Source organism: Fringilla coelebs (genome assembly GCF_963513975.1).
Source record: "Fringilla coelebs genome assembly, chromosome: 4".
Classification (NCBI taxonomy): domain Eukaryota; kingdom Metazoa; phylum Chordata; class Aves; order Passeriformes; family Fringillidae; genus Fringilla; species Fringilla coelebs.
In genome coordinates, this window is record NC_140032.1 from 24,355,065 (window position 1) to 24,380,104 (window position 25,040).

Here is a 25,040-nt window from a genome sequence, read left to right on the forward strand (position 1 = left end):
ATCTGTGAAGCTCAACTTTGTAACTCAGCAGGAAAATAAGGAGAAAATGTGTTTTGAAGTATTCTTATAAACTAAGACTGTTAAGAGAATTTGGGGCTACTCACTTTTCTTTGGCATGGTACAGCAGGCTGCCTGCTAGTTCGTTGACCCTGAACCTTTGCATGCCTTCAACACAGCAAATACATTTTGCAGAACACATAAAGATGAAATAAATTACCTATGTACTTAATTCCTAGCCTCATACTTGGTCATTGACTCTTAATTTTGTGTACAAATAAATTAATCTGCAACCAAATATTTCAGAGTTCTCACACTTGAGTGTCTTAGGTTAAGTATCTTTTACTTATAACTTTGCAAATATGGAAGCAAATATTTGGCTACATTGGGCCAATTCATCACCAAAGTGCACAGCTGTGCAGTTGCAAAAATATGGTAATAATGAAGATAAAAAACAATAATGAAGATAAAATCCCTTTATTAAAACTTAAAAAAAAATTCTAACAAGTTAAGTGCATTAAAATCCCATTATTTAGTTTACAGATCTCAAAACTGTTTCAGTTCTGAACTAGGATTTGTAAATACACTAAGCTAGAAAATATAAATGTGTATGTGCCACAGGTATTTTGTTGCTAGACTGCTCCAGTCTGTCTACAGCTTGCTGTGATATTTATCTACTCAGGCTGGATATTTATCTACAGTTTATTACATACTGCACCAAAACAAGGTACATGATTAACAGCTTGACAGAAAGAAATGGTCAAAAAGACAATTTTTTTTTCTTGGCTGGAACTTTAGCCTGTAACTGTAATGTTTGTGGCATCATAATTTTGCAGCTGAAATATAATAAAACATTCTTTAGAATGAAATTTTCAACCAGAGGGAAAAGGGTATGGCTTTTATGCATGAAAACCTTTCTAATTGCTGCAACATCCTTTCAAATTGCTGCAAGGTAGTACAAAACATGTAAATTAAACCTCAATGAATTTTTCCAAAGCTTGGAAGAGGAATAATAGATAGGACAGCATCCCCAGCCTGTTGATTTTGAAAGAAGCTGTAAAGTTGCAGCTCCCCATCCAAACAGGCAATCTTGTGGTTTTGCTTGATGCAGTAGTTATATTGTGGAGAAGCTGCCACAGCAGGACTCTTTATAGCCTCCATCAGAGAAAGCAACAGAAATGGTCACAGATGAGCAGCTGGAGGCACTGAGGTGGAGACTCATTTCACGCATGGCAAGAAAGAAGACAGAAAAACCATCATTCATTGCTAGTATGAATTGTGGAAAGCATTTTAACAACCTTAGTACCATTTTGCTTTGGAACTTTATCCAGGGACATCATCCATCAATGTCAGATGAGCTTGTCTTCTGTACTGCAGTAAAACCACAAGGACTCATTCTTCCTCCATTTCTCAGAAAGAAATATAAAAAGTCTTTCTGGCCAATATTTGCACACATTTATAACACCATGCAATGTTATAAACTGCACTGACAAATCAGCCAATGCTGGTACAAAGGCAAAGAACAGTTTCTTTGGAACTACTGATTGCTAATTATCTAACAAGCTTTAAAACTAAGGATTTGTAAGGAGACATACACTGTTATTTAAGAAAATTTCTCCTTGAAAATTCTGTAACACAGGAGGAATTTTGTCTCTAAAGAACTTACAGCTTTTTAAAGAAAATGCAATATTTTCCTGCCCAGCCACTCATGTCTTGCTGTTTGTTTACGACATCCAAATACAAAGCACTCTCCCTCCTAGCCCTGCAGGCAACTGTGAAACATTTCCTTGTTGTTCAAGTGGAGAATGTCCTAAGAGGCAGACTGATAGACACAGTGAAAAATGAGAGCTTTAAGCATTATTGCTTCTTTCCACCTGTCACATTATACCTTGAGAACTTTTCTTTCCAGGTGTTGGCTGATGAGGTCTCTGGTGAGACCTGCACCTGCAGTGCTGCATCCAGCTTGGGGATTCTCAACTCAGGAGGGAAATTGACCTGTTGGAGCAAGTCCAGAGGAGGGCAACCAAGTTGATCAGACTCTCTTATGAGGAAAGGTTGAGAGAATTGGGTTTGTTCAGCCCAGAAAAGGGATGGCTTTGGAGTAATCTAATTGTGGACTTCCTGTACCTGAAGGGAGCTTAGAGAAAAGATGGGGAAGACTCTTTACAAGAGCATGTAGTGACAGACAAAGGGGAATGGAATTCTTCAAATTCAAAGATAGTAGGTTTAGATAAGATATTAGGAAAAGATTCTTTACTGTAGGGGTAGTAAGGCATTAGAGCAGTTTGCCCAGGGAGGTTGTGGATGCCTGTCCCCTGGAAGTGTTCAAGGCCAGGCTGGATGAGTCTCTGAGTAACCCAGTCTAGTTGAAAGTATCCTGCCAATGTACCCTATGATTCTATGATGCCTTCAATCAGATTTATTTACATGCAGTGGGCAAATCTGGTTGTTCTTTCAAATCCCACAATAATTCAAAAATATAAGCACCTACTCAGACCTTTCAAGTTCAAACTGCCATAAGGATTTTAAAAGCTCCATTTCTAAAGGACCTTTTCAGGAAATAGATTATTTTAATCTAACTGGAAGATATTGCCATGACAGCTGTTGTATCTACTGGGTGGTCAAGCCTTTTGCAAACCTGACTGCTTGGTGGTTGATATTATTTTGCATCCTCATGTGGAAGATTGTGGGGTGGAAGGACACTTTCACTGGCCAATATGTATAGATGAATGCAGATAATTAATACTATAGGTTGGGTTTTTTTGGCTGCTCCTGACTGGGAGCAGACTTGAATCATGTAGGTCCTTCAGTCAGGTGGTTTCATCATCAGCTACTCCAGCAGCTCATGAATAGACACAATAAATAAGGGCAAGAGGTCCCAAAATGGGAGAGTGGTCTAGTGAAATTTCTGACCTGTTTTTTGTGCTGTCTCAATTGTCATTTTGGAAGAAGGTTATTCAGCTGGCAGAAATGCAATCAATTGTGGAGTTTCAGCATTTCTGAAGACATAATATGAAATTAGAATAAATGTTACTGATTTTTCTTGCTGCGTGGTATTAAATGATTATCTATGCAAAGGAGCCACTGAAATGTTATTCCAAAAGAAAACCAGACAGGTGATTTAATAATCTCAGCTTCTTCATTTGTAGTCTTTTTCCTGGAACAGAACACATTTAACTCTATGCCACGATATAGATTCTAGCCCCACTGTAAGAACATTATTGTATGAAAAGTATGATTATATGAATATTTTATTTAAAAAATGAACACCTCTGAGCAAAATCCTGTATCAGACTAGAATGTAAAGTTGCTTACACTGGCCTTGGTAAAACATTAGTCCAGCTGCAGGTGTGATATATACATAATAACTAATTTGGTAATTCTTTTGACCCACAGGTTTAGGAGGTGGTATAAAGCATACAACCTTCTTCATTCTGATTTTCAGACATTATACCTGTATGGTTAAAAACAAAAAGAAAACAAAAGCTTACATCTTAGAGTCTTTCCAGCAATGAAGTCTAAAATTCTACTTCATGAAGTTGTCTTGTATTTTGCTTATAAAGATGAGTGGTGGATGAGTCATCTGTCCCCTTTCATACATCAGGCCAGCAGCCACAGTATAGGCTATTCTAGGGCAGACCTGGTTTATGTGTGCTGTCTAGGAATTGTATCTGCATAAAAATCTTGAGCTCTCTGCCTTTTTTGAAAATCTATTGCTTAAAAAAGGAAATGAAGCACTTAAAGTGTGCAATGTAGACAGATCTTTAATTTTAAAAATGGGTATTGAGTATATAAGTACTAATTAACTACTCAGGGTTTGAAGATGAAGGTACCAAATTTCTAGGTATTATTAAGTAATGAGATAGCTGAGAGCATAGTTCCAATTAGGTTAAGTAATATAGTGGGGAAACAAGGTCGTTCATCACTCAGTGCTAGGGCAGGACAAAGGAGTGCTATAACTACAATATACCCCTTTACATCACTTCCACGTATTGAGTGATAGGGCTCTCTGAGAGCTGGGGATTGACTCAGCACTTTGGTGCATTAATCACGCCATAACTTTGATCTCTGCCTTGTTCAAAGACCTGTGTGGAATTCATTACGGGTTGCAGAGGGCTTCGTGACCCCAGGTGAGACAATGCTCCATGTCCACCTGAGAAATGGGTGTCCTTTTCCTTAACTTTAGTGTAGTGCAAATGACAGCTGCAGCCTTTACACAATAGTCTGCTTTTATCTCCACCCACACGGGTAACATTTTCAGCTAGACTTCAAGTTGTATAAAGTGTCAGGGAAGAAAAAGTACATAATGAGTCAGGTGCTTGGAACTGAAAACTGAGGGAGAGTGGTGGTTTCCCTGATTTGCTCACTATTCCCTGGAAGTTTCAGGATTTTAGTGCATCTCATTTCAGCTTCTGTTTGTAGGAATACAGTAAAAGGTATAATACCTTTGGACAGAAAGCTTGTTGCCTGCTGAACATGAAAACTCCAGGGTGTATCCCAAATCAAAACCAGGATTCGTTTAACCCTTTCCACTTGTTTTATTCCTTAGGAAGGTAAATTGTGATGAATTACAGCAATTTTTGATTTTTTTCTGCTGATGATTGGAGTTGAGAGTAACACTTTATTTTATTTATGCTATTACCTTCTTCAGTTTATGAGTGAACAGTTCTGTTATATACGACAGATTGACTCCAGGCTGTAACTAATCCATGAAAATCTGAAACATTTTTCAATTAAAATGCAATATATTTTTGACTGAGCTGTGTGACTGATTAGGGCTTTCCTGAATACCAGTTTTTACTTGCTGATTCTCTCTAGCACTTGGAAAAATCACCAGTTGCAACACTGCTGCAAATATAAAGAAGTAATGGATTATTGTGTTGTTTCCTAAGCTAGTCTGATATACTGAACATAAGTATTGGGAAAACAGGCCCACTTACCACACAAAGCATATCTGACCAAAAAAGGCAGAGCCATGTAACATCATGAGCAGGATCTTACCAGCTAACTGCTTTATTCTCCACTCAGAAATATGATGAATGGCATTGGTAAGAAGCTCAACAGACTAGAATACAGTTTTCATAGACCTCTAATGCCTATTAATTAACCAAACTAACTGAAATTTGGGAATTACAAAGGAGATCACCACATGCATTAACTGCACCTGGCAATGTTTAAATGTAAAATGAGTCAGAGATCCCTGTGTGTATGTGCTACTATTATGTTATTATTAGCATTTATCAGTTTCTACAGCAGTCTAAGTCTATTTTATAAAGAATGAGTAAGGAATTAGTGAAAGAGAGGAGCAAAGAGAAAGACGGAAGGGATGGAAATCTTGTTTTTAAACTTCATCTGTCTGCCAGAAAACACTATATAGGGTATTTCAAAGCTACTGCCAAGTCAAAAATAAATGGGCCAGAGCAGACATTGTATTTTTCATGACACCCATTTGCTGCTGATCACACAAGTCTGTTTCTCTGCAGTATGAAATGTTCTACTGAGTGAAGCAACAGTGCTTACAGACAGGTGGGGTCAGGGTTCACAAACCAGAACTCACTCAGAGCCATGCTCTTTGCTAACTTTTCCACATGACCTGAGATACCAAACCCTTTCATTTTTATCTGTCTATCCTCAGCAAGTCCTGTTCTAGTTCACTTCTGACTAAAGCCATCCTTACTTACAGAATATTCTCAAAGAGGATATGAGGTGGCCAATGATTGTCCCCAAATACACAACATCGGTTCAAACACCTAGAACAGTGTGATAAATAACAAGAAAATGAAAAGCTGCTCATGACAGGAGAAAATAGGATTTGAGCTCCACAGCTGCTGTTTTAGGCAAATGTATTGTGTTTACTTTTTTAACAATTCAGGGTGTCATCATGGGAAATGGTACATGAGTAAACAGCAGAATTACCACCAAAGTCTGAGTGTGTAGTAGGATTAAACATTCTCTCCCAAGAGAAGTAAACATATTTGAAAAATTTTACTCATATTGTTAGAGAGAAATCCCCAAAGTAACTTAAAATGTCAACTGACAGTATGGAAAATAACTATGCCACAAAAATAACTAGTCATTTATTCAAATATTTCATACATACATTCAAATATAAGCAAGTCTAGAGGTGTTAAAAAGTAAAAAGTCCTTTTATGGTCAAGCGAACAAACACTAAGTGCTAAACAGAGCAATTTCAAGAGGACCTACATGGGGTTTCCAGCCCCTCTTCTTTTGAGTAGAACCAGAAAACAGAAAGGCCCAGAAGGAAAAATAAAAGGCAAAAATTGAATTATGTTTTTTAAGCTAGAGAAAAAGTTCCATTTTATCAAAGTTCAATTTTCATTTCACTCTGTATTTGTTCCTGTTGCTAGTGATAAAAGATAGAAGTGAAATAAACACTGATCAGCTGCTGAATAATAATTATTTTCATACTCCTACGTATAACTGTTATCACCAAGTGGTAACTCATAACTGTTAAGTAGTAGGAAATTAAATGATGTAATCTAGGACAAATCTTCTAAGAGCAGAGACTTATTCTCAGATTTCTGGGACTGTAGTTTTTTTAGAATTGTGTAATTAATACTAACATTCTTCTCATGACCCATCTGGGATCCATTGTTTCTGTTCTCTGGTCCTCCACACTATTTACAGGCACAGCTTCAGGTAGGCAGATGTGATGCAGCTTAAGCTATACATTTTTAATTTACTGATAGCAGCATTTCCTTAGGTGACATGCTGTAGACTTTTTTCCCCTCTTTTACATTAATTAGTTTCTGTTTGCAAGGTACATTGAAATAACAATGACCTTCCAGTTTGCCTGTTCTCTAACTATGTGTTGTCTGTTAGTAGACACCGAAAACATACAGGAAGGATAAACTGTGAATGGTTTTTACTTTCACATTTAGTTTGACTTCCCAATTTCCAGCATTTTAAAATGCCTGTATCTTACTCATGTCTGAGGCACATTGCATAAACTGCTATGCTGCTGTTCTGTGAGCAAAGTCTTCAGTAAACTGTCTCCAGATAAACAGCTGAATATAGTCAAAGTGGAAATTTCCTTGTCTTTCCAGCCCTTTCCTTGTCTTTTCTCATTGATGTAACAAAGTCATAAACCTTTCCTGGGATAATTTAAAAGCTGGATCCCCTTAGTTTCACATAGATCAGATATATTCCTATAGCCAAAATAAGTCTAATATGTCATGAAAATTCAAGCCAAAATTTATTCCTAAATTAACATATCTCCAAATGCTCATAGGATTGATGCAACAACATAATGTTTGTGTAAACATCACAACTGTGTGCAGTCCTCTCACAACATCAGCCATATCTGCCAGAAATGATATTCTTCTTGCACAAGAGGGAATTTTCAATTTGACCACTGATATGCAATGCTTCATTGCAGGTTTCCCTGGACTGGGTGTGAATCTTATTGCAAATTATTTACACATAATCAAGTACTTCACAACTCTTGTAAATTTTGTATCTGATGATTTTTAAAGGAATTCACTTACATCAAGATGTACAGGAGATGAGATAGAAAAGGATGATGAGTGGATATTGGGGTTTTATAGGTAAAACACAATAAGTTATTGCTGGTGTCAGCAAAGGTCCTCCCATCCCCCCCCACCTCCTCCCCCCCCTCCCCTGTTATTCTGTAGACATACTTGAAAAGATAAAGCTAACCAAGAGCCAGAACTAGTAGAAACCAAGGTCAGGGCAAATGATGCTGGCTGGATTGTAGCTACTGAGTTAAAGTAATTATTTTTCAGAAAATCTCAAGTGGTAATTACACAAGGTCTGTGACTGTGAATAGAGGGGATTGGCTGGAAGGAAATAAAATAGGAACACTGATATTGCAGAGGGAATTCAGGAGATAAATGCTTGTGGAGAAAACTGAGTTTGCCTGTGAGATGCTGGAGAAGGCTCTCTGGCATATGCATTCATAGAGATATCTTGGAGGGAAAGAAGAAGAGGGGAAGAGCTGTGATTCCAGTTTTAGAAATATAGTCTTGGAGCCTGAAAAGCTGATGTGTTGGCTGTGGAGAGACTAAAATAATTTTAAGTGCTCTGTGTTTTCATTGTTAAGATGATTAGGTAAATGTGTTCACTTGGATTCAGAGAATTCCTCAACAAACCTGCCAGAGAGGGAAGCAATCCTTGGAATTCAACACATTTCAGACATAAACTGCAACTAACAGAATGTGCCAGAAGGGCAAGTTCATCTGAAATTATGGTGCTGTACATGCTCCATGGCAATGCATGGTGATGATCTTCATACAAAAGGGCAAGATATTTGTGACAGTTTCAGTGAGTATAGCTGCCCAGAAACCAGGAAACTGCTCACCACAAATGCCCCAGGTTCCATCTGGGGACATCCTTCTGCTTAGGGGTGTGAGACCTCTGGTGGGCTTCTGTCCCATTTTGGTTGATTCATTCCATGCTCAGCCCTACTGAAACATAACAAGGAGGTGCCAAATACTTCTGAGCTGTGAATTATTAAAATTATGGATATTGATCTAGTACCAATATCCAACTGTGAGGGACAAAGACTCTCTAACAGTTTAAAGTTAGAAAGTGTGTGTTTATTGCAATGAGGGCAGCGTGCAGGATGGCTCCCAAATACACACCACTATTTACAGGTGATTACAGAGTGCTTTTATCTATACAAGTGTTGAATACCCAAAATACAAATGCATATTCATAACTTGGGTACATCCCATTCCCCACTTTGTATGGTAATCAGTTCCAAAGCTATTAAGCATGAGTAGTTTGTTCCTTGAAATGGGTCGGTGGTCCCTTTCATGGGGAGGGGTCCCAAATGAGGAAGTAAATGAAGTCTTCCTCCTTCTGACCTTTCTACCTTTTCAATGCAAATATGACAAATGAAGCCTTGGTAGAACTCCCATTTCCTGGTTTCAATTGGTTTCAGAACAGAGGAGGCCTACAATTGTCTTATGCTCCTAAGAGCTATTTATCAGTTTCCATATTCTTCATTAAAACCCCAGCTAACCAAACATCATGTTGACAAGCAATCAATTATTAGTTAACTACTAACTCTTAACTTCATCAAGGCCTACCCATTTATTTTGATTAACTCTAATAAAACTTATCTCTAACTAAAACCTCAGCTCCTCTAAAATCTCTAAATACCTTAACATTTATGTCTCAGCTGGCACGATGGAAATCAGCTCCCAGCCACCCCCACAGCCCAGCTGAGCACAGGTTTGTAATTTTGGCCTTATGTAAATCTCATGAAAAGGTAAGGGCCTCACTTAAATCAGTTCCTTAATAGCTGTCAGAAACCTCAACTATGGCAGTGAAGCACTCTGTCTTAAGAGAATGAAGCCAAAAGTGAGAGGCAGTAGAAAAAAGGGGTTCCACATTTTGGCAATGTTAGAGGAAATGAAATCACTCCTGGAGGCCTGACAAAATTGGGTGTTCATGTTAAAACTTATTTAAAAATTAATCACTTTGACATGGAAGAGAAATGAAGAGCAATCAGGCTTTCTGGGGGGAAAGGGAAGCTTACTCTGCAATCTGGTCAGATCTTTGAAGTAAAGAAAGAGAAAGGGATGAGGGAAACATGAGTTTTCAACTACAACTTGAATTCAGAAGTTTTGGCAAAGACAGATGAATGGGAGTACGTAGGAGGTTATTTTAACACTGTACTTCAACCACACTTGCTGGTGACCAACACTGAGTTTAATCCTTTTGTTCATTCTTTTGATTACAGCTTTAAAATACCTATATTTTAGCTGCATCTTATGGTGAATTATTTTTGTTTTTTTTTTTGCTCAAAGAGCAAACCTTAGTGTAGTTTTTAGCAGAAATTCAGTTCTGACCACAGAATTTGAGGTTTTGCAAAATTTGTGCTGTTTTTGCCATTTAATTTTCCTGAATTTCACTCTTTATCTGTACCTGACTGGCACAGTCTAGTCCTTAGGTGGTAATAAAATTTAATAAGCACTTCCAATCAGCATTTATTTTATGCAAAGACCCAAGAAGCAAATGAGAGGGCTAATATATCCTATAACACTGTTACACAGTTGTGCAGAAGTATGGGTTTCAATTTCCTGATCCAATGATTACATCAAACAAAGGAAAAATGTTTATATTGCCACTCAGATTGTTCAGCTGAAAGCCATTTATCAAACATAGCAGATAATCAAACATCAGGAGCACTAGCTTATAAATCTCCTACTAGCACCACACCTGTGGAAAACAAATGTTTCCCTGGTTGGATGCCAGGTTCCAGCACACTACAATCAGCCTTGCAATACAGAGTAGGCACAGAAGGGAAATAGGGCATAAGTCAATGCCAAAGAAGTTCATTTTTAGGACAGGTGCTGACTGGAGTTTGCACAATGTGGAATCACAGAATCATAGAATGGTTTGCATTGGAAGTGACCTTAAAGATTATCTAGTTCCACCCCCCTTGCCATGGAATGCCACTTGCTGGACGAGGTTGCCCAGAGTCTCATATTCACAACTTCTCTGGGCAATTTCATGTTTTATATAGGTCAAGGTAGATATTAAGCATGTTCATATTAAATATACTGTAAAACAGCCATGAAAAGCAAAAAGTACTTATCAGAAACAGCAGCATTTTCCCACTGAAAAACTGAGTTTGTTTTGCTGGAAATAAAAGGTTTTATGGTCTAGTGTTGTTTCCTGTCTCAAAGGAGCCATTTTGAAAATATTGTATTTATAAGTAAAGTAATCCCAGCACCTTGTCTCTTGTAGAGCAAATCTTGTTACTCCTAAATGAACTGATGAGGGAAGAAGAGGATAGTATAAGAACAGGCTGCTTGATCAACAGCATCAGAGCAACAACTAACTTTACTCTCTCCTTTCCCAATGAGTTTGTTTCAGAGATGACAAAATACAGTTACAAAACTAACAGGTGAAAAAACAAGGCCAGAATGTGCCATGGCCCTCTCACTGAAGGCTGAGAAACACTCAAGCTCTCAGTGAAAATGAAGATCAATGTCAGAGAAAGCAAGTGTATTTCCCTTGGTGGTCTGAGCCCATTTTGCTCACCTGACAAGAAACCACTGTATTTGGTAAAATGCATCCACTAACTCCCATGGAACTTTACCCAGGTGAATAGTCACTAATGTGTACTCAAAGAACTGTGCTCCAAGAGATAGAAACTAATTTTATGAAGTATGCCTCCAGTCAACCTTCCTAATGACAAATACATTCCCTTTGCCTAGTGTATTCTAGGAAATACTGCTTTTCACTCACTTTATTTAGTGAATGCCTTGTGAGAGACAGAGCATTCTCTCTGTCACATTTACTTTTATGAGGCTGAGTCTTGGTTACCAATTAGAACTGGTTAAAGGCCTTGAAATGTATGTGTGTTGTTAGCCAAATAAGTAGATCTAAAATAATCATCCTAGAGTAATTCTTTCCATGGCTTACAATGATTGATAAAGTCAAAGGAACCAAAGCAATGGGACAACACCCAATTCCTGATTTGCACTGCTACTTATTCCAGGAAATATTTGGCTACAGAGACATATTTTGTAGGAGAGATCATAATGAGGCTGAAAGGTTTTGTATGAGGTTTCAGTTGTCAATTTTGGTGTGAGATCCCACAGCACCCATTGAAAATGAAAGGGAATGCTATCATATGCCTTGCTGAAACTTGGCTTAGATGACTGCTGCCTTAATGTTGCACTGGGAGGTTCCTGCTGTACCTGGCAAGGAACTGAACCTGTCTGTCCTCAGGAAATTATTACATATTATTTTTGCATGGTGATTGCAATGGTTGATGAAAATTTTCTGAAAGAATTTTCTTGTGTTAATGCTGTTAAGAAAATTGTAGTATGCTGAATATTGTGTTGAATTTTTCTGACATGAAAGTCATAAAGATGTAGTGATAGGATTATGGGGAATAACTTCCAACAGAAGGAGAGTAGGTCTAGATTAGATATTAGGAAGAAATTCCTACTTTTGGCAGTGGTGAACAGGTTGCTCAAAAAAGTTGCGGCTGCCCCATCTCTGGAAATGTTCAAGGCCAGGCTGGGTGGGGCTTTGAGTGACCTGGTTTAGTGGAAGGTGTCCCTGCCCATAATATGGGGGTAGACTTTGAGCTCTACTTCCAATCCAAACCATTTTATGATTCTGCGATTTTCCTTGGTTGTGGAAATTTCAAGGGTATTGGCAGTCCATCTTTTTACAGGCAGAAAGATTACCTGCTGGACCATGTGGCTGGCTCTAATATTGTATTGATATTTGTTTTGGGCTCCATGTGTTTTGCTTGGTGCCTTTATAAGGCTAAGGGGAGGGGAAGAGGACACTAGTAAATTGAACCAAGCAGCTCTCTGCAACAATTAAGGAGTATTCAAATAATGGTAACAGCTCAGCTATTACTTCTCTTAGCCTGTTCCCTACACAGGAGGCTCTCCCTGAAGGGACTTCATACAAATGTCAAGAACAGTCTAGGTGCATCTTGTCTGGCTTCTGCTGAATGCAGGAATGCTTCAAAGAACTGCACAATGTGCAAGGAGGTTGTTGGACCCTCCTTGTTTTGGCTTCTAGTGTCTCATGTAAACTGCTGAGAACAAAACTATTTTCAGTAGCTCCTGCCTCTTCCCCTTCAATCTTTGTAAGGAGTGTCCTTGCAGAGCAAAGAAATGCTTCTCCTCTCTTACCAGCCGGAGGAACATTTCCAAGGGTCTTCCCAGAGCCTTTCTCTTTTTTTTCATTTGAGAAGAATTTCTTGGAGATGTCAAATTGGTAAATATGAGGTGAGAGAGAAATAAGGACTGAGCAAGCAAAAGAGAAATAGGCATTATATTACAGTATTTCTTCCCAGGAGAAGTGTAGACTAGGTTAGAGTTAATCACAGATTTGCTTTTGATTTTCAAATATTTCATTTTGTCCTACCATATGCTGAATGGTATAAATAAGAAAATACTGATAGAACTTTCAGCACTTGATAAATAAAATCTGATTAGACATGAAGAGGTAGTGATCTTCTTTCAACTAATTTGAAAATATTTTTCATATATTTGAAATTAATTCTGCCCTGTCTGACTTGGCAGCATTGCTGCACCCTGTTGAACAGGAGCTGCTTTTACCCCAGAGTCAGAGCTAGATGTGTATCACACGGTGTGACTCTAGAGGCTACAAGGCAGAGCCCACGAGCCCTGGGGAGATGATAACCTGCTCTCTTATCAGAGCTCAGGTCACCTGGGAGCAGGCTGTAACCTGGTGCTGTGAGGGTGTGCTGGATGAGCAGCAGTAGGACACAGGGTGAGCTCAGCTGTAGCCTTTGTACCTTCTGAGCCTGCCCAGAGCTGGAGCACTACAAAGAGTAGGGAGAGGCCAGGTCATGCCCTGTACTCCTTTGCTGTGGAATTATAAGTATTTTTCCTGCTTTGATATGAAAACACTTTGATATCCCTTGAAAAGCAGCCTGTGCTGAAGATATGTGGAAAAGCCTGCAGTGGCAGGAAAAGAGACATGATGGTATATTGTATTATTTGAGGAACAGAAAGGGCAACAACACACATACACATGATGTCAGAGGATGGAAAGACCTCCTATTTTAGGTTTTTCATATTTTAGTATACTGCCAAGTGATTTTAGGATAAAAGGAACAGTATAAATATCTTCCTCTGACATCCCCATAATTGATGGACAGTCTGAAAAGTACTAATCAATTACAAACATATATAAATATGCTATACCAATATCTGAGGTATAATTGCATTCTGTATTATCTATTTTATGCTACAGTTGAATAATTTTGAGGATGTCAACCTTCAGGAGGTAAAACTGTGCTATTTTACAATCAGCAGAATATGTTGTGTTTGTAGATTAGAGAGACAAGGATAGCCCAGGAGTTAGAAGACCAAAGAATTCAAATTGTTGCTGGATCACAGCCCTTCCCTGTAACTATGCCCAGCTCCTCAGAGCTATCTAGCCCTATGAAATGCAGACAGGAACAAAAGAGATGTTTCATGTCCTGTGTTAAAACAGGCCTGGGCTCCTGTTCCAAATATCTCTCAAATATATTTCCAAAGGCATAGCTTTTGGAAACTGAGGTATTCCTGGGGCTGCTGTTTGTGTGTGAGGTGAGTACAGCACACAGCCCACAAAGCCACACAAGAATTTGTGCTGTTTTAAAAGCTGAGAAAAGCAGCGACCTGGCCCCTTTTTTTGGAGAAAGCAAAGCTAGTATCTGTTTGGGAATGTCCCTGACTCTCTAGCTACCTTGTGTAGGAAGGCAGCTCTTGATGGCCTCACTTATAAATTGGTCTCCATGGTCCTTCCCAGCTTGCTGGTAGTCATGAGGATGGCTACTGGTGATATCATTTATCATTCCACTGCCCTGAGGGGTCAAAGGTGGCAAATCCTGCAGTTTATAGTCCCTTTAACTGCCAAAACTGCATAAGGAAAAGTATAGTGTTATTTTAGGAGTAGATGCTTTCACTTGAGTGTTTTGGTGCTGTCTTGCAGACATCAGACTTCATTCTATCGAGCTTTTGTAATACACTGAATTTAATAAAGTTCTGAATTTTACCAAATATTGATGTAGGCTGGGTCTTTGAAGGCAATGCAAACAGGACTGGAGTCTTAATGCATTAAAGTGCTTGAGAGACTGTGTAGATCCAAATTTACATGTGCACTCTGCTTTGTGTGAGACCCCATAAAGGGCTGGACTGCAAAGAGTGAAGTGGAAGGGAATGTGGTTTCATGTGAAGAATTCACACCTTGGTCGGGGACTGCTTGCAACAGCTTCAGTATGTGTAAACAGATCTTACCCAAGAAAAACATTTTATTTTGGTAGATGAAATCTGTGTGTTGGAAGAGGCCTTCTGACCAGCAAATCAATTTTTCTGAAAAATGGCATTAAAACTTTAATTTGAATGAGGCAACCAACGAACAGAATGGACTGGTTCACAACACCCTTAGCAGTGTTCTGTGTGGTTATGATGGAAAATATTGTGGTTTTTGCTTCAACATAGACCTTAAATCTTCAGCCATCTCATTCAAATGTTATATGTTTTCATATAAACAGCAACTTGATAAAAAGTATGTTTTTCATAAAATGCTGTACATTTTTGAAAACATGTATGCTCTCATGGAGTATTATGTAGAAAAAAATTGAAACATTTTGGTCATAGCTTTTGACTTTCAAATTATCTTTCAGAATAAATACTAACTACTTTTAGTATATATTTTAAAAGTCTTTTAAACTGCAAAAGCTAGTAAAGCTTTTAAATATTGCAGAAATTAAATGCTTAAATTTTGTGTTTTTTTTTTTCTGCAGAACTTCTTCAACAAGAAACTCATAGCTGTTTTCTTCCTTTCATTTTCTGAGGGTAAAATAAAATCAGAAAATTCAAAGCAGATTGTGATCAGTTTATTGTTAAATCACAATTCTTCTTGCCACTCTGTTATTGATACAAATTCAAGCTATAAATGATGTAATGCCAATTATGAACTAAGCAGCTTAATGCAAAGTTTTTAGATATGCAAGCATACATGCAAAATAGGCATGCATGTATATTTATGTATAACTAGCTTTCTTCTGCTCAACATTTTTGTTGGATTGTGAGTTTTGCATTTACTCACTGAAGCATCTCTGGCACAAGGTTTGTAATGTGCTCTAGATTCCTGCCTCAGCCTACTTAGTGAAGCAGATACTTCTGCCAGTCTGATAGTATCTAATTACAGAGCCAAGGGGTGCATAATTCAGCAGAACTCTCTGAGATGTTGAAAGATGATCTTGTGAGACAGAGAAGGGTATATCAGCCCTTGATTTAGGTCACACAAGCAATTCAGTATTGCATAAATAACATGTTGAGTGTTTTACCTGAACATAGTAAAAACCTTTACAAATGTCATATGTGATAAAGCATTTCAGCTTGTACTGAGTACAAGGTACTATAACAGCTATTTTTTTTTCATTTATTATTTTGTTCTTTAAAAGAATCAAATGTAAATTTGTGGGTGATGCTCCCATTGAAATTAATGATCTATGTATGTAGCTGTTCTTTTCAACCAATGGGGTTAAAGCACATGTTTATATTTTCTTTCTAGATGGAAGATTAAAAAAATGGAATGAATACTTTAGTAGTGTTGCTTTCATGGTTTTCATTTGCAACCAAATAAAAATGAGGCTAACATCATGAGTACAGTATTTCTCTTACTGATGGACTTGTCTGTTTAGTTGTTTACAGACTTGGTCATATACAAATTTTTCAAAAAGAAAATTTCACCACTGTTTAAGGAGCACCACTTTGTGCCCCAAGGGATGCAGTGGTTCTTACACTACAAGCAAAAAAGCATTGGCTTGGACAACTAATAGCTATTAGTTATGCTGCAAAAGTATCCATCTTAAGGGTTTTGGTCCAAAGATAAAAAGCCACTCAAAGTCACCAAACAGACAAAAATGCTGTAAAATATGTTAAATAAAATCTATAGTGTTTAGAGAGGGATTTATGGCAAATACGCTGAAGAATTAATTTGGTATTGGTATTCAATTGTTAATTTTATAAATTCACCTCCCAAAGAGAAGAGAAATATCTGCTCAGACTGGTGGGACAGGTCAGGGCCAAGGTAACTATGAGACCAATAGAAAACATGGATACTTCTGGCTGCTGCTTCAGTTGCAGCTGGACCCAAAAATCAGGGATAAGATATAGTGGGGGAAAGTCTGAACCCAAAAATATTAATGAGATTAATGGTATTTATTTGGCTTTTAGAAGCACCATGGAAGCACCTGACTATTGTACTGTTTTTTTCAGAGCTACTGAGAAGTCTGTTATTATTCTTGAGGCAACTGTTGTAGGAGAAAGGTAAATTGTCAAAGACAAGTTTTAGGAGTATGATTCTCAAATATTTCATATTTCTGAAGCTCTAGTAATACAAACCATTTTTTTTTTAAAGACACTCCAAAATTTTTAAACAACTTGGAGATTCACATATTCTGTAATGTATTTGTTGTACAGTTACATTGACTACTTAGATTTCTTTTTAAAAAGGTTCAGGATTTTATTGAAGTTCTCTGTGTTTTATAATTTACTTTGTTTTGTTTTACTGCCTGTTTTTTTTTTTTTGTCATATTTTTATTTCTACATTTAGTGTCTACTACTCTTGCTCTCTCAGTCCTGACATTTTAGGTTTTGGTTTATCATCTGGTTTTAGTTCTGTATTTTCAGCCCTTTTTCAGTCCCAGAATCCCTTCATTTCGTTCCTCATCTGTTTGCTCTATTAAGCCTTCTCTTTTTAATCAGCAATTTCTTCCTTTCTTTTGTGGTGCCACTTGATAATGAGCTCAAAAGTTTAGCCTCATGGATGACATGCCTCAGTTAAGGATTATATTTAGTCAGCCGTGTCAGATGGGTGCCAGTGGGATGGCAGAGGGATAGATTTCCCCCAGCAGTACATCATGACAGGGCTTTGAACAAACTGCTCTAGTGGGAGGTGTCCCTGCTCCTGGCAGAGCTGTTGGAAGTAGGTGATCCTTAAGGTCCCTTACAACCCAAACCATTAAAGAATGCTATGATTCTATGATTTGCAAAAGCCCTGACTGACCTGATAAAGAAGTCTGGAAAAGACTGAGTCAGGAACAAAGTAAGTAACATTGTGGTTTTTTCATGTTCAATCATGACAGGATTGAAGTGTTGAAGCAATTACTTTTTCTCTCTAGACAGAAGAAAAGGGCAGCAGTTTCTTAGGCTGGAAGTGGCAGCTCTGCTGTGAAGTGATGCAGGTCATGCTGCTGCTGTTGCTGGCTACTTAACTCTCCCAAGGAAAATGCAAGCTCTTCAGGCTGAGGCAGTAAAGCAGATTTGCCCTTTGGCTCTTGGGGAGATGGTAACATTGGGCTGCTAAATTAAGAGATGTAAATGATGTAGAGGACTACTACTGAAGCAACTTTATTTCCTCCTGAAAACTTAAATTTCTTCCTTGCCAATCTTTCCATACAGACACTTTCTCTGAAGCACAGCCCTGGCCCATGTGCACAGGGTTTTCCAGAATATGACACAGTAGCTGCCTCTTTAGGTCAAATGGTATCCATAAGTGTTGCTTATAATCAAAAAAGGCCTTGCAACAGTATTAGAATAGTAAAATAAAAAGCAGAACTTTATTTGGAAGCTTCCAGGTGTCCCAGTGATGATAGGCACACCTGGCTGGATTTCTACAATTTTTACAAGGTTGATTAATTAGGATATATAATGGATATGCCCAATAGGAGATGCAGTTGCCCCAGTAACCCAGCCCTGGGTCAACCCCTTAGCATTGGTCCAAGGGCTTCTTTGCCCCATTTCTTGTTATGATGTCTCAGATTCTGGCTGGAAAGCAAAATGTTTGTGGGCAAAATCTTCTTGTAGGCCATCTTCCTGACAATAAGACTAAACACTATTTCAGGAACAAGGTTAGCTTATTGCTCTAATATCTAGGGAAAAAGGGTAGGAAAAGTACTGGAGCTACAGCCATGCATTAGCTATTTAAAAAGCTACATATATATGAAAAATATATAGAAAGCTTAGGGATCATAAGCTTCTTGCTTCGATGAGAATTCCACCTACAAGAAGTGCAAATAAGAGGTTAAGTTCCTCCAAATCTTTTGATATAATAATCCGTCCAACTTCTGCAGCTTTATTAAAGTTTTGTCATGCCCATTAACCAGAGAATAGCCTTCTGTTTAATTTCACCTAGAGTTTTATGTGCATTTGTGAGTTACATGGAGTGATTTGAATTTCAAATTTGCAAAGCAATATTGTAAAAGTTCATTTTTGAAAGTGTCTTTCTTTCCATTTGTTTACATTGCTTGTTATTTATTACAGTTTTGCCACAGTTCCAACCTAGGAAGGAAAAGCACAGCGTTTACTGGTTTATTTCAAGAGTGTATTCTGGTAATTAAATATGACAGTTTTCAGCCTCTATATTGCTTAGAAAAATAAGAATTAATATAGATTATAACCCTCTTGTTCATTACCAATGTGGTTTTCAGACAGGTGGCAAGAAGGATATCTTTCCATGGCAAAAGTCCTTGAAAGGACAAGTTGTGCACATTTGCAGCATAGAAAACAATCGTTGTATGAAAATTTCCCTGAAGAATTGTTTAATCAATGTTCTTGATACTTCTTTGCAGGGCAAACAATGCTATTTCTTCACTGCCACATTAGGAAAAAAGAAAGGAATAAACATAAAAGTGACTCTTTGTACACACCTTCCACTTGATATCTTTCCAGATCACTTTACAACTTTCCATTTTTCCATCTCTTCAGCTGCTTATTTGTATGCTGCAGGGACACCACAGTCCTGATGCTTCACCAGATAATGACTGTCTGTACCCATGCTGCCAGCCTCTGGTGTCTGGGAACAAGCAGCATTAGAGATTGGAGCTGTGGAGGAACAAGAGCTTCCCTCTTGTTGAATAGTTTTGCACTTCAAAATGCATTGCCACTCCAAAGAGGCAGAAAAGAGGAATACGTGAAATTTTCTATTTAAGTAATATTTTAAGAACTTGTTTTGGTTACTTATGAAAACAACAAACTCCTCTTCCTTTAAGCAACCCATGTGTTGTTACTAAAATATTTTGCAGTATTTATGTAGAGTAATTATCTTTTATGGAGAGAACGAGCTAATTCTCTTGTTTGGAATGTGTGAACAATATGCTGGAGGAGAGTCATGCTGCAGGAGCAGTGCAACAGATTTTCAACCCAAAAACGGGCTGCAGAAAAGTAACCCATTTTTATAAAACTTATTGTTAAAACTGAATTTCTAACATCCATTCTAAGAGAAAAAATATTGACATATCACAACATGGTTCCTTTCCTGAATGGGAGATGAAAGCCCTGGCTACATATTACACCTCCAGTGTTCTGTAAGTGACCTGTGAAATGCAAATATTTTTCCTGAGAACTCTTTACTAAATGAAGAACCTTATAAACACCTCTCTAAGCAGAATATACTTTTTCAAGGACTTTTTTGGTATTCAAGTAGTAAGTTAAATCATGACTGGCTATATCGCAAAATCTGCAATAACATCTGCCCAATTTAACAGCTGTGTTTTTATAGTTAATTCATGAGATAGGTAAAAAATTATCTATTCACCCATCAAGGTCATTTTCCATACAGTGCTACAGTGTAGTAGAGGTATCATTGCTTTTTGTTTTCTAACTTGTGTTTTGACTCCTGGAGTACTGATGAAATAATTAAATATAATTTGCTGAATACTAAGGATAATTTGGAAAGCTTGGAAATGCATTACCACCCTTTTAAAAAGATGGGATTTTAGTTATATATTTGAACATAATATCTTTATTTAGAAGAATGATTCTCAGGCTTCTTGAAAATCTATCACACTCTCTTGGGGAAATTAATCCCTGTAGTATTTACACTATCTGATTGTTGTCATCCTAGAAAGGAAAGAAACAGCATAAAGTTTTACATATTGAAAAGTAGGGTAAAAAGTAAAGTCTGAATTGTAGTGTGAAACTTTTTTCCAGCCAACTGCAGGAGGTTTTTGATTGGACATTGAATACACAAAATATATTTTTTTACAGTTGTTTGGATGTTAGAGTAATTTGTTGAGGAACTACGTTAAAAATTAGGGATACATCTGTACCTTCTTCAGTCATAATCTAGTTCAGCATGGAGACCTAAAGTATTCTAAATTAATCTTTGGTCATGGGCATGCTAAGGCTTAGCTTAGGCTCTTGTCTTGAAGCAGATTGTCAATAACATCTAAGCCAGTAAGTTTAGTCTTAGTCTGGGTCCTATCAAACTCTGTGCAAACACAAGTGACTGTATTAACAGAATCAGACATCAGCAGAGCAGGGTCAATTTATTCCCATCTGGAAGTCCATCAGGATCTAAAATATATCTGTTTCTTGAAAATATATGTTGACTTACCATCTCTAAGACTTTCCAAAAAAGTCAAGTTGCACCTTACTTTAAGGACTTAAATTGCCTTAAATTGCTGTTTTCAAGAACTTCCTTCTTCCTGTTCCATCTTCATATTTGAATAGAAGTTGAAAGCTGGATTGTGTTTTTAAATACTGCTTTTTTTTCTTAATAATATTTTAAATAAAAATAATCAATACTTGGAAGATATTAACCCTTTGCTTAATGTAATGGGAATTATTTTTTTTCCAGGTCTCAACAGTCCCAGAGTTTGGCCGCATAGTAATTTATACTACCAGTCTTCGTGTGGTGAGAACCACTTTTGAAAGATGCGAACTGGTTAGAAAGATATTTCAAAATCACAGAGTTAAGTTTGAAGAAAAAAACATTGCCCTGAACAGTGATTATGGAAAAGAACTAGATGAAAGATGCAGAAGTGTCTGTGAGGTTCCCTCACTCCCTGTTGTGTTTATTGATGGCCATTATCTTGGGGTAAGTAAAGCATGAACCTTTATTTTATTGTAGAGTTGGGAGGAGCAGATGAAAATGTTGATGAATGAGAAGAGGGATTTTGAGAAAATTGCCCATGATGCTTCAGTGATGGTAACAAGCTAAGACAGAAATCCTTTTGTAGTATGCACTGCACAGATCCTCACTGATAAGTTTGATCTGAAGATGCAAAAGATAACCAGGGAGTAAGAGGCAGTAATAATCTAAGATATCATCTGCTTCTTAAAAAAAATCTTATTTTGCAGTTGAAACCATGAAAATCTAGAGAAATTGATTTTTTTTCATTATAAGAACCTGTATGTATGGTTGACCCAGGAAGATGGATACACACAGCATAAACCTGTCATTTATTAATATCTGTGTTGAATAAGAGACTAACACTTTGGAGTGTCAGACTTTGAATATACATTGATGCAGTCTTTATCAGGATCTGTACTCAATTGAACATATTTTAGATACAAAATTGATTAATACTTACTTTTTAAAAAGCCTAGCTGTAAAAGAGAGAGAAGAAGACCCCAACACTGCCCTACTGTAAAACATAAACTCCAAATGGAAAATCCCAATTTGTACACTACTATTCTAGGTCTGGAAGCCTACTGACATTCAAAATTACCTTTTCATTGAACCTGTATATTTGAAATGTATTTCTCATAAACAGAAAAAAAAAACAAAATAAAAAGATTCTGGAAAGTGGCACAAAGAAAACAGTTTGAAAACTCAGAGAAGTACTTGTCTTTTGTGGTGAAAATCTAGCAATTAGCACCAACTGTGAGGCTGTGATTTGTGAAGGCAAACTATATTTAAACACAGTGAGGTTACTGTGTTTGCATCACTTAAAGCTTTCATTTTCACAAAACATTTAAGTAACAAAATGCAGTGTAACCAACAATCAGGGATAATAAATATTGGGGCTGTATGAACACTTTCTCCTATTTTTCCCCATCCCTTCCAAGATATCCATGCATTCTGCATGAGTTAGGCTTCCCTGAGCATTATAAAAAATGGTTTTGCAAAGGCCTTTCCAGACCACTAGAGCAGCTGTAAAACCACCTGTGTGCAGAACATTAGCAGACACTGATTTTTAATTCATTGTAGAATATGCTTTTATCAAAACTCTGATTTGGAGATTTCTCCAATCAGCCATGAGTAAAAGTGCTACCCTCAAGAGCAGTTTAAAATTCAACAGGATTCAGATGGAGATTTGTTCATCTAATTATTATGTTAAAAGTGTAAGTAGTCAGTTATGATTGTCTCCAAGAAAATCTCAGTCCACCTATGACCAATTTGTCAAAAGAATTCAGCTAAGATACTGAAACTGATTAAATAAATTATTTGCTTAACTGGAGGAAATGCCTGGATACATTCATTTTGGTATGATGGATGGCTCATTAAGTCACTGCCAGGTGGGGGATTTTTTGTTTGTTTGTTTGTTTCCAAAGACTTTAAGAAATGTTTTCTAAAAGAGGAGTGACAGTGTAAAACCCAATAAAATCTCATTAAAACTCTTTAAGTACTGTATGAGATTCCTTAGAGAGGTGTGGAAAAGAAGGCAAGGGAGTTAGGAGGATAGCTTACTATGGAAGAGACAAATCTACCTTCTATAGGTAAAGAGAAATTAAATAATTTAGTGCTCTGATCTAGATACATTTATTGCAGCAAGAAAATTACAGTTACATTGTTTAGCACGAGAAAACTAAAAGCATTGGGCTGCTAAAAACCAGGAATACCCCCAGATATGGGGTGTGCTTTACTGCTTCTTTTCCTTTTTTTTTTTCCTTATCTTGATGCACACTGTAGTTAGCTAGAAAAAACCTTGAGTTTAATGAGTTAATTAGAGTTATTCCACGAAAGAGTGACATTACTTATGGAAAAGCAGCTTTGCAGGCAGGGAGCAATGCATGAGACAGCTCCTCTGCTCACGGAGCGCTCATGGCAGCGTCTGCCTCACCCCTCCTCCCGCACAAGGTCTGTGCCCTCCATGCTCTCCACTAATTATCATCATGGGAGGCTCTGCTGCGTGCTGCAGCACCACTCTGGGGTGCCTTAGCTGGGGGGAGATGTGCTCATGCATGATGAGGAAGCCAAGTTCAATGTGAGCAGGGCAGCAACACGGGCAGCGCTCTGCGGCTGCTGGGCTGGGGATGGAGAGCCCCAGGACAGGCTCGAGGGACCTGTGTGCCCTCATTCCTTTTGGTAAATGTGGCAAGTCACACCGCTTTATGGCAGTTATTTCTCTGTCTTATGTGTCTTCACGAGAGAATCTGAAATTCATTCATTTAGAGAAATAAGGAGGGGTGTGTGTTGAGAAGGTCTGGCAATGAAGTATTCCCCCCACTCCCCCAGCTCTGTCAATTCACCCTCAGAGGACAGTGCATCCTGACCCCAAAGGCTGTGTGCTGCCTGGAACCTGTGCCAGGCTTGTGTTTCATTCAAATGCAATCGAGAACTAATTACAGAATTTGGTCTCGTTGGTAACATGGATATTTCTATAATGCTTTTTATAATAATTAACTTCTGATATGCAAATGAAACACAGAAATCCCAAAGCCTGGTGTGTCAGTAAATAAACTGTGCATTATTTTCCTTTTTTTTTTCTCCTTCTCTCTTCTTTTTTTTTCATTTTGAATATTTGTTTCTGGAGAAATCCCTCCCTGAAGGAGATTGCATGGAGCAGTACAAAGGAGAATCTATATTGAGCTATGCAGCTTTCAATGAGTCATAACGAGAAAAAACCCCAACCCTGAAATAAAATATGAACAGTTTTGAAAAGTGAAAGATTATTCTTAATGAGATAAAAGTAACAAAAGCACCAAAACCCAGCATATGTATGTCTGATAGAGTATATTGTACCCAAGCTATTCAGAACCATGGACAAAGTTTTTTCAGCATTGCAGGCCGTGGGGATAAATATTCACAGTGCTCTGGAATTTATCATTGCCTGCACAGGGACAATGAAACAAATCCATGACTTGGGCAGAAGCAATAAAAAAAAAATCATATTTAGCCCTGTCAAGGAAAGTACTGCATGCTGCAGTACAGCAGAGCTTTTAATCTTCTCTTTTTTTTCAGGATTGGACCATTGTATTTCTTGACACACACTGTCTAAATATCAGTCTGTCAGGAAATTGCTGTTTCTTTCTGCTGCATGCTCTTTACTGGCTGATCTAATCCCTTCTTTTCACCTGAAGTTGTCTCCATCTGAAATGGAATTATGCCATCTGCTGGGATACCAATGCAGAATAAAAAACTGTTTCCAGCACACAGAAAGCCACACAGAAAAAAAAGAATTTATTTATTCTTACAGCATTCATTTACTCTTATAAATGCATTTGGAATAGTTAAAGGTTTATGTTATGCAAAGACCCATACTCCTGGAAAAGGGATGCAAATAAAACAGTCAAATAAGTAATTCTTTGTAAATATGTTAACTCACAGCATAGTATTTTAAAAATACATGTATTTTTTTTCCACTTGAAATATATGATTGAATTCCGGCGTTCACTTGCCATATGTACCTCCTTGATTTTTTTTCAGATATGTGAATTTAAGACTTTTTTCTGAAGAAAATATCTCCTGTTTCGTTTTCCCAGCTAGAATGAATCCAAAGCAGCATGAGATTTATAGTAAAATTATTTTATTTGACACATTGGTTATGA

At 37.6% G+C, this 25,040-nt stretch overlaps 1 protein-coding gene across 1 annotated transcript in view; it reads left to right on the top strand.

Annotated features, from left to right (window-relative positions):
- The window catches only part of GRXCR1 (glutaredoxin and cysteine rich domain containing 1), a gene marked incomplete at both ends in the record, with an annotated part of 39,262 nt that overhangs the window by 8,463 nt on the left and 5,759 nt on the right, over positions 1-25,040 (top strand). Inside the window, one exon of the mRNA XM_084203999.1 lies at positions 21,124-21,363. Coding sequence (XP_084060125.1) covers positions 21,124-21,363 — 240 coding nt within the window. The remainder of the gene's footprint in view (positions 1-21,123; positions 21,364-25,040) is intronic.